Source organism: Vanessa atalanta, chromosome 28, assembly GCF_905147765.1.
Source record: "Vanessa atalanta chromosome 28, ilVanAtal1.2, whole genome shotgun sequence".
NCBI lineage: Eukaryota > Metazoa > Arthropoda > Insecta > Lepidoptera > Nymphalidae > Vanessa > Vanessa atalanta.
The window spans coordinates 3,446,929-3,457,022 of NC_061898.1; the positions used below are offsets into that span (position 1 = coordinate 3,446,929).

The 10,094-nt window shown below is 32.9% G+C and overlaps 3 protein-coding genes across 7 annotated transcripts; 2 read left to right on the forward strand and 1 right to left on the reverse strand.

The window, feature by feature from the left end:
- Positions 1 to 2,894: 2,894 nt before the first annotated feature.
- On the forward strand, positions 2,895 to 4,793 carry LOC125074889 (peroxynitrite isomerase THAP4-like). 3 transcript variants are annotated; one of them, XM_047686369.1, is made up of 3 exons: positions 2,895 to 2,912; positions 3,244 to 3,403; positions 4,025 to 4,793. In XM_047686369.1, exons 2-3 carry the CDS (start codon positions 3,259 to 3,261, stop codon positions 4,378 to 4,380), a joined length of 501 nt encoding a protein of 166 aa, XP_047542325.1. In that variant the 5' UTR covers positions 2,895 to 2,912; positions 3,244 to 3,258; the 3' UTR covers positions 4,381 to 4,793. The 3 variants fall into 3 exon arrangements, with proteins under 3 accessions (XP_047542325.1, XP_047542324.1, XP_047542323.1); XM_047686368.1 differs by lacking the exon at positions 2,895 to 2,912 and adding an exon at positions 2,913 to 3,018; XM_047686367.1 differs by lacking the exon at positions 2,895 to 2,912 and adding an exon at positions 2,921 to 3,018 and having other exon boundaries at positions 3,250 to 3,403.
- On the forward strand, positions 3,208 to 9,808 carry LOC125074888 (ADP,ATP carrier protein). 2 transcript variants are annotated; one of them, XM_047686366.1, is made up of 2 exons: positions 3,208 to 3,219; positions 8,084 to 9,808. In XM_047686366.1, exons 1-2 carry the CDS (start codon positions 3,208 to 3,210, stop codon positions 8,948 to 8,950), a joined length of 879 nt encoding a protein of 292 aa, XP_047542322.1. In that variant the 3' UTR covers positions 8,951 to 9,808. The 2 variants fall into 2 exon arrangements, with proteins under 2 accessions (XP_047542322.1, XP_047542321.1); XM_047686365.1 differs by lacking the exon at positions 3,208 to 3,219 and having other exon boundaries at positions 8,044 to 9,808.
- LOC125074890 (transcription initiation factor TFIID subunit 10-like) lies at positions 5,713 to 7,122 on the reverse strand. 2 transcript variants are annotated; one of them, XM_047686371.1, is made up of 3 exons: positions 7,010 to 7,122; positions 6,770 to 6,940; positions 5,713 to 5,978 (listed from the first exon to the last, which is right to left on the reverse strand). In XM_047686371.1, the coding sequence occupies exons 2-3, from the start codon at positions 6,937 to 6,939 to the stop codon at positions 5,759 to 5,761; spliced, it is 390 nt and encodes a 129-aa protein (XP_047542327.1). In that variant the 5' UTR covers position 6,940; positions 7,010 to 7,122; the 3' UTR covers positions 5,713 to 5,758. The 2 variants fall into 2 exon arrangements, with proteins under 2 accessions (XP_047542327.1, XP_047542328.1); XM_047686372.1 differs by having other exon boundaries at positions 6,770 to 6,933; positions 7,010 to 7,091.
- Positions 9,809 to 10,094: the final 286 nt, after the last annotated feature.

Sequence of the window (10,094 nt, forward strand, 5' to 3'; positions counted from 1 at the left end):
TGTCACTTGCGACTGCTAATATGCATCCATGTGTCAAACTTCTTCCACCCTTAATTATACCGAAAAAGTGTTGTTGGGCTCGTATTTCAAAAAAGTTTAAAATGGCTTGTATTCGTCATACATACGGGCGGTCAACCAAAGATGGTATTGTAGTTCAACCTAAGGACTTAATTACACAACAGAGACTAACATGGTTATTGAGCATAGAGCAAGTAGGTTTCCACTTCGCGCAGGAACTGAAAGTGATGATCCGTGGCCTTCCGGTAGAACTGAATTGCGAAAGCATTTTTGAGGACTTAAAGTCGCAGAGACTTCCAGTACGTGAGGTACATAGGATTTACCACCCTATTTTAGGATCGCCTTACAAATTAGTGCTGATTGTACTTGACGAGTCTTCTGAGGGAAAGCGAATTTTTAAATTGAATGCAGTTTGCGGTATATCAAACATAAAATTTGAAGAACCTCGGAACCTTGGGCAATGTCGACGATGCGATTCCGCTAGTTATTCTGAGCGTATCTCCCAAGACTCACCTCGCGAAACAACGATGTCATATCAAAACTCCTCCGAGGTTCTTCAAGAACCAGTTACAGCCCGTCAGACGTCCTCCACACCCCATGCACCCGATCAAGGCCCTGAACTATTGCTGGCATCTTCCACGGATCTTCAAATGCTCGATATAAGGCCTCAGACGTCGTCCTCTATGGACTATCAGAAACCCGAATGTAATTCCGAAACGCCATCAGCAATGGTTAACAATACTGCTGATGAAACTGATCGTATACACGAAGTTTGGTCTAATTTAAGAGCGTTGTTTGATCTCATCGATCCGATGAACTTAAAAGAAATCCCAGATTTCATAGACAAATTAAAAGCTAACCCCAACAATCGATTTGCAATCATGGCACAGAACACGGACCTGATAGATCGTCTTCATAAATTTCAATTCTAATTGAACAGTTAACAATATTTTAATCTTCTTGGCTAAATAAATCTATGAATGTCGAAAAAATAGCTAAATTGAGTTATCATGTATTTAATTTGTGTAAACTCGTAAAATTTAGCTCGTGCTCGGCGGTGAAAGAACCTGCACGTGTAGGGTGAAAATCTCATAGGTATCTGTTGAGCCGTACTGTCGAAGAACAAAGAGCCGAGATGGCCCATATCTTGACTTATTATATTATCTTATTGTTTGTTTTTCTAATTTTACTGTTATCATTACTATTCTTTAGGTTTTTTATCTCTTAACACTGTGTACATATTAATTAAAGATATAAAAATAAGTATTAACATGTCAAAAATTAAGTAATTATGAAAATAAATAAAATTAAAATAAGTGTTTATTTTATTTATCTGCTGACGCTACAATACCACAGATAATCTCCAGTTGGGAGTGATCTCCCAAAAATATGGCGTGAGCAGCGCTGTTTCTGTTTTACTGTTTTTAGTAAGTATTCCGGTTTGCAAGGGCGTTCTAAGCACTGATGAAATAAAAAAGCCACTATCATCATGGGAGCATCCGCGGCTTTCATTTACGACATGACATTCTCGTAGAACGAGCTATCTCCATTCAATCCTCACATAATTGTGAGTCGCTTCCGAGCATGATAATTCACGCTCGGAAGCGAGAGGCTTTCACTGATTATGGCGACCGAAGAAAGATCCAGAGGCACTCCATCAGCGTGTGGCTTGCTATTAATTGCTAGAACGGCGCTACTTCAGTTAGGTATAAGGTATAATCATAAATTAGTAATAATTATAGCACAAAAACATCATATCCTTCAAACTCTGTATTAGTCGTCGACGTGATACTAAAGCGAAAAGACGCGATGTTGGAATGTTGGAATGTCTTCAATAAGTAAGAAGCAAAACTATTTCTCGTGTGTGTATTTTTTTTTGTATCTCTAATTGAATAAGGAATATAATAGCTTCTATTTTGTTTCAACATAATCGTACCTTTAATTCGAAGTCAAATAATAGTTAGTTTTGTCTTTGAGATAGATATTTTTTATTAATATTTTTTAATAATTATTATCCCCTGGGCTTATTTCGTTTTGAGTCAGAGTGGAGCTAATCCATCTGATCCCAGGGGCTAAAACTTCGTACACTTTTTGGTCCAAATACCTCACAACCTCACTAAGGACGATTAGTATCGGACCTTACATAGAAGAACATATGAGTAACGCTCAGATTAAACTTATGTCGCCCAGGTGATAAGCGAATCAACAAGTTGAGGTGGAGAATCAACAAAACGAAAACTTATTGCCCAATCTGGATACTGAAAATGGCAAATCACCGACAATAAAAGACGTTCCATGTTTTGATAAAAAAAATCCAAGGTGACTGATGAATTTTAGCGAAGATCTATAGAGCGACTTTTGGAGATGGAGTCGATGAATATTAAACGGTGGTAAAATGAAACGAAGGTTATTTTATTATAATTAAGTTTGAATAAAACAAATTTATAGGAGAAAATAGACTTGATACTTAAGTCAGTTATTAGGAGTTCTGAAGAAATTGATTATGTCTAAAGAATCCTAGTTTAAGTTCTTTTAATTGTAATCATTGTTAAAATGTTATATGACAATTTTGATTATTTAATAGAAGACAGTCCTATAATACTAATAAATTAATATAGTAGTGCTATGGAAATTGAATGTTTGCTGTTTTTTTTTCGATAGACCCTTTGTGGAAGATATCTAAGTAAGAATATATCTAAGGTTTGTTTATGTTAATTTCTTCTTGGATTGGAATAGGATATAAGAAACGCTTTTAATACACAAAGGTACTTTTTCTGCTTTTTTTGTCTTTTATTTGTGCCAAAAGACACAGATTAATTCGACAAGTACTTATTCTTATCTCTTCACTTTATACTTCATAGTTTTAATTCAGTGTTGCCCATTGACCAAAAAACGTAAGTGACAACTGACATTATATTAATCTTTTAATATTAATATTTTATTTTTATGTTAAATCATCGGTGAATGCGTTTTATTCATTTGATATATCTTAAATTACTGGTAAGAAATTATTTTTGTAAAAATAAGTACACACCTTCTTATATACTTATGGTTTACGTAAGACGTTTTTCAAACTTAATATAAATTTTAAAGTATAAGAAACAACAGAAAGGGACTTGCTTTACTTGTATTAGAAAACAACGATTAATTTTAAACAACTAGTAATTAAAAGGTTAAAAAGACAATTAAATGGCTACTACTGTAATGTATTTAAATAATTTATAGTTTTAGAAAATAATAATGCTGCAATCGAATGAAGAACTTCACGAGGCTCTTGCACCAATCTCTTGGCTCTCTGGACGTTGGGTCACTGAAGATGGAAAAGGACACTACCCAACCTTAAAAGATTTTCAATACCATGAAGAACTAGAATTTATATGTATTGGTAAGGGATTATCAATAATTTCTTCAAATTCATATGTATTTGGGTAGTGGTGACAACATACACTCTCCCTTCCCATTAAAAATAAAAAACAATAAAAAAAAAACAAGTATTCAAATTCTGGCAACTAGTCCAAGGCAGGAATGACTAAAAACAATAGTGTGTTCATATGCTATTCAGCTAAACTGAAAAAAAAACCAATTATAATGTTATTTAGTCAAGGTTCTATTTTAAACACCTTTTAACCAATTTTAATCTTATTAGTTTCAAAACATAGTATATTATTATTATTAGTATTTATAAAACAACACACTGCTGCTATGGCCCAGCACTTTGAACATGTGAATCCAAAAGATTTGAGCAGGTTGAAAGCCTTGCATACCACTGTTTTTCATTTGTTTAATTTTTGCTTATAATTCATTTGTGAAGTAAAGAAAGATCTGGAAGAGACCTGCGTGTATATGATAGTATGATAGCTCTACCTAAAACCCATATCCCACATATACTTTAAGTTATTTATTTTACTATTCTTTATACATCAATATTCTTAATTAATTAATATTTTTCATCTGAAATATTTTTAATTTAATTGATAATAAGTAGTATATTAATCTTTAATTCCAGGACAGCCTATGTTCAATTATATCTCAACATCAAGAAATCCTGAAACGAAGAAGCCTATGCATCAGGAAAGGGGCTTTCTCCGTATAAATCCCGGAACACATGATCTAGCCTTTCTCATCAGCCATAACTTTGGCCTCACGTCTCTCGAAGAAGGTGCCTGTGATCCAGAAAAGAAAGAAATCAAACTTGTCACAGCAAATGTGTCCAGGGCTAGCTTTTCAAAACCACCCTACGTTAAGAACTTCAAAAGAGAACTACGGTTGTTGCAGCCTGATACCTTGGAAGTTATACTTTATATGGAGACCGACAATACACCGCTGAGTGAACATTTAACAGCAATTTATAAAAAAGTCTGAGATCTATCTCCTACTCTCTATTCATACTCTACCACCACATAGTAATAGTTTTAGCCTCTTCAATTACAAGTAGAGTTAAGACAGATTCACAGCTTTGACATTGAATTGTCGTTATATAATATTTTCAATGGTTGAGATTTTGATATTAACTATGGATTTGTAAAATAATTGCACTACAAATGTTGGTAATTTGTTATCAGAACTTGAAGGAAATTTAAAGTGGATATTAGTAGTTAAGTGGAACAGTGATCAAGTGGTATTTGCCAGTTTCTCTAAAATAAATAAAAAAAAAAAGTAATTTTATGTTCTTGTGTTAAGAAGAAATTTAATTTAATTTATTGAATTATGATTGCTGTGTGGGATGTGTGTATTTTGTGTATCAATAAAAGTTATGATTTGTTATTTATTACATAGATTGTAGTTTCATTGTTCAACAAATATAAGTACTTTTTTTATAGGTTTTTCTAGATTGAATCAAAACACCTGCTTTCTTTTCCACTCACCTATTTATAATAGAAAATACTGAATGCAGATAATAAATAAAAATAGTAAATGTTTAAACAATTACTTAAACTTTTACTATTTTAATTAAATTGTACATTACTAGTGACCTGCAGGGCTAATACGGTTATAGCATAGCAACATTTTATAAGCGTCATAGTTTATTGAATAACATAATTGTTTACTTTGCTTTACTCTTCCTGAGGATGGATCGTAGTAAATTTTTTTGGGTTCGAATTTGGTGAAGAAAATCATTGTGAAGACTATAATTGTTGTAGTAATGCCACTATTTATTATCAAGTTTTAAACTTATATATTTAAATAATTAAATATTTCGGCTTCAGATGCTTACTTTTTGTTACATTATCCAAACAAGAAATTTTTTTGCAAGTTCCTATGGACATCTTTATTGTATTTTAAAATTGTTAATTTAATAGTACACGAAATAAAAATAACAATTAGACCTTCCAAAAAGTTAAATAAAAAAGAATGTAATAAAAAAAGTTTAATCAGTACAAGACAATAATTGTATACAGATAATTATTATTTGACATGAAATTGAAAAAAAAAAAAATCATTAAATCTATTTTTTTTTAAATTCAAGACAGACACAAAAAATAAAACGAATATTTTTTATCTCTTATATTTACAATTTCTTTTTTGTCACAAATGTTGTTAAATATAATTAATTATTTGAAAAATTAAATTTATACCAGTCTCACCGTGGGTATATGCCATTTAAAACTTAAATATTAATAATAAATTCCCACAAACAGCCTGTTGTTCTTTTAGAATAATCTAAAGATTGTGATTATAATAAAAACAAATCAACATTCTCTAGACATTGTATTGATTGCTAAAATAGAATTCCCTATAATTAAACAAAATAATGTGGTTTCTTTGCTGAGATTCCATATTCCTGAAGGGCAGGCACTAAATCCTCCATCGTCATGACATATTTCTTTTCCTTTGGTCCTTTTTGGTTCTTAGAGCTCTGATTAATTTGACTCGATGTTCTCATTTTACAGTGCTGTAATGCATCATTGGCTATGTCCGACAAGAATTTCTGGGATGCTAATGCTATTAGTCTAATCAATCTGAAATTAACAATATTAGAAACATTAGAACATGACAATGGAAAAAAAATAATAAAATTTTAATAAAAATATGCAGGATCAAATATTGTTTAATATTGCTTTGTTGCAAGCTCCTGGCAACTAATACCGGCTGCTACCTCAAGCAAACATCAGGGTTATGCGGCAAGTACAAGAAGCACAAGAGGGGAAGTCTCCATATGAAGCCTGTCTTATTAGATGAGATATGTCTATCAGATATCACTTTATATTCCAACCATAACAGGTCAAAGCCAAATAAACAACATTTGACATCAAATTAAGGAAATATCATTGGTCGAGAGCTACAAATAATCGATGATATTCATAATGAAATTGTTATTGAAAAGTGCATATAAATTAGTAAAATAAATAGTATTGTATTTGAAATAAACATATTTATATGAAGAATTATTAGAGTACAATATAGCTGAGCCATTAGCAAATTGTATGTAATGGAATATGTTAAACTGAGGTTTATTTATCTTCATTCTTTCTAAGATGTGAATAGGCCTTAAAACTTATAAAAATGTAAATTATAAAATGATCATTTACAACTATAGAGATACACAATATTAAAAGACAATAAGTTATATAAAGAAGAAGATAGACAAATTTATTTATATGAATCCGAATGTTTTATGTATAATTAATATGTTTTGATAGAATTACTATACTATGCTTTCTAGAGATAATAACTGTGTAATGTAAATAAACTTTATTTATGTACATAAAATAAAAAGTTCTTCAATCTAAATATTTTATACAATACATACCTCGGGTCTTGTGATTCGAAGCCTGACATGTTCAAGTAATATGCAACAACAGAATCTGGGATCGAAGGGCTATAATTTTCAAGTTGAAGAAGGAAATCGGTCAATGCATGACCAGCGCCGCTGTCTTCATCCATCCCGATAGACGGCGAACTCATACGACTCATCTGCATACTAATTGTTTTACATCAAAATAAATAAAATCAGAATTGTAACATTTAAAAGATCATCGATTTCACTTACCTACGAATTTGTACAAATTGGATTTTTGACAGTTAGTCTTAAAAAAAAGAAATGTCAATTTTACCAGATTATTAATTTTCCTCAGCAAGTATACCAACAAAATTCAAATAGTTCTATGACCAAGCGTTATTGATTGTAGTGTATAATGGCAACACACTGAATTGCGTTTTGTTTCTTCAACGAAATTAAAATTAATGTAGTTCATGGACTTCATTTTGTTCTTATTAGTATAACACTTTTAAAATGTGTATTAGGAAATCATATTTTAATCACATTTATCTTTTTTAGCAAAAATATATAGTACTTACTCTTTTTGTTACGTAATCACGAATTATATTAATGTAAAAATATAGATAATATAGGACAATAACTGCTTATCATTTAAGTGTTGCAATTGTTACTTGATTACCCGCAATTGATACTTTCCAATAAAAATGTATTGGGTGAGACCTAATTTTCACAATTATTTTCAAATAACAAAAGTAATATAAATTGAATATTTTTGTAAAGAAACGATGTCTAAAATATTTATAGCAATACTATTATAAAATACGTTTTATACTTTCGGTGGAATATTTTTTTCAAGAAAAGTATTGTCTTAATTTCAATATATTTATAAAAACCAAAATATGATTTAATGTTTATAATTATATTATGATATATAGTTACTCAAAACTTAAAATTGTAAATTAAAATGTTGCCATTTATAATAAAAAAAAATAAGGAAATTAGTTAAAGTTAAGCAAAAACACTGACCTCGTGGTACTTTGTCGTTAAGTTGGCAACATCTACCCCTTCCTTCCTTCTTTTGCGCCGCTCCTCTAGGCAGAACTGCGAGAGAACGTGATCGATCGAATTTCAAAAAAGGCACACACCTACCCTTGTGCTCCCGAGATCACGGAATTACTTTATATCTCCTGATTGAACAAATCGGGAGTTCGTGTTTCGTGATTTTGTCATTCCGCGTGTGAACTCGCAGATTCCCACCCGACGCCCGCGAGGCAAGCATCCAGTGAAGAGCTCACTTAATTAAACAAAATGTCGAACCTCGCCGATCCAGTTGCGTTCGCTAAGGACTTCCTCGCTGGTGGTATCTCTGCCGCGGTCTCCAAAACAGCAGTAGCTCCCATCGAGCGTGTCAAGCTGCTGCTCCAAGTCCAGCATGTCAGCAAACAAATCGCCGTAGACCAGCGCTACAAAGGTATCGTCGACGCCTTCGTCCGCATTCCCAAAGAGCAGGGTCTGCTCTCATTCTGGCGTGGTAACTTCGCCAACGTCATCAGGTACTTCCCTACCCAGGCGCTAAACTTCGCTTTCAAGGACAAGTACAAGCAGGTCTTCCTCGGAGGTGTAGACAAGCACACCCAGTTCTGGCGCTACTTCGCCGGTAACCTTGCGTCCGGTGGTGCCGCCGGAGCTACCTCCCTATGTTTCGTGTACCCACTCGACTTCGCCCGTACCCGTCTCGCCGCCGATGTCGGCAAAGGTGATGGACAACGTGAGTTCACCGGTCTCGGAAACTGCATCAGCAAGATCTTCAAATCCGACGGTTTGACCGGTCTGTACAGAGGTTTCGGTGTGTCCGTACAAGGTATCATTATCTACCGTGCGGCCTACTTCGGTTTCTATGACACCGCCCGCGGCATGTTGCCCGACCCCAAGAACACACCCATCGTCATCAGCTGGGCCATCGCACAGGCTGTCACCACAGTTGCCGGTATCATCTCGTATCCCTTCGACACGGTCCGTAGGCGTATGATGATGCAGTCTGGACGTGCCAAGGGCGATATCCTCTACAAGAACACCATCCACTGCTGGGCGACCATCGCGAAGACTGAGGGAGGTTCCGCCTTCTTCAAGGGTGCCTTCTCCAACGTCCTCAGAGGCACAGGTGGTGCTTTCGTACTCGTCTTATATGACGAGATCAAGAAGCTCCTCTAAATCTAATGTAAGAATTGTTACCATAATTTCAATTGTGATTTAAAATCACCGATAGGCACTCTCCTGAAATCATGTATTATTTAGACGCGAAATAACATCCTAGTAACTTATTTTTAGTTAAATAAAGTGTTATACGATGATTCCAGAAAAAAATTGTTTCATTAATATTATAAATTATTGTTACATAATTGTTCAACATAGGCTGAATGATAAAAACAGTTTAATGTTCTACTTTGCTTAATTAAAAAAATTAAATTTAACTATGTAATTGTTCCAAATTTGAATTTAGAATTATATGAAATTCTTTTCTATAACTGTGACAGTTATGTAACAAGCTCACATTAGTATATTGGTCAAAGTTTGATTCAAGTTCACTGTGAACTCATTAAATATCTTAGTTTAGTCGAAGTGATATATTAACTGTTCTTCTAGATTAATCATAACCTCTAAATATACATAAAGGGAGTGATAAGTGTAGCGACTGATGTTGTTATGTAATGCTTGAATTAAATTTGCTGTGAATTATCTTAATCAAATGAGGGCAGCTGTTATGTAACGCTGATCCTGAATGGTTATGGGTGTGAGTGATACTTCATTTCTAGTGCTCAGTGTTCAGGGATTTATGTAACTCAGTAGGTAACAGTGAATGTGTGAGTGGATCGCATTAATATTGTGAATTGTTCCTCGGTGTGAGTTTTTTGAATAAAATTCATACAAAACGAGTGATTATAATATGAAAATGTTGATATGTGTTTTTATTGCTGTTACCTACTTAGTTATCCTTAAACTTTAGAACATTACTGATGTCTCTGTTAAGCAAGCAATACATAATTAAATAATTGAAACTTAAAAATCTTATATTGGTATTTAAATTACCTTCAATTTACAAAGTCATCCCTTTATTAAATTGATCAACAAAAGAAGAGTTAAATGAAAAATAATAGATTTTAAAGTGTTTAATTAATTCAAGTAAACTTATATTATAAACATATATAGTACTCAATTTTCTTAAATCATGACACTTCTTACATAACAGAAGCTTTTTTTTAATTATCAATTATTATAACGTTCAAATACATAAAGTTTACTACACATTGCATTAAAAAACAAATAAAATGTCGAAGATGATTTTTGGGCAGTCTAT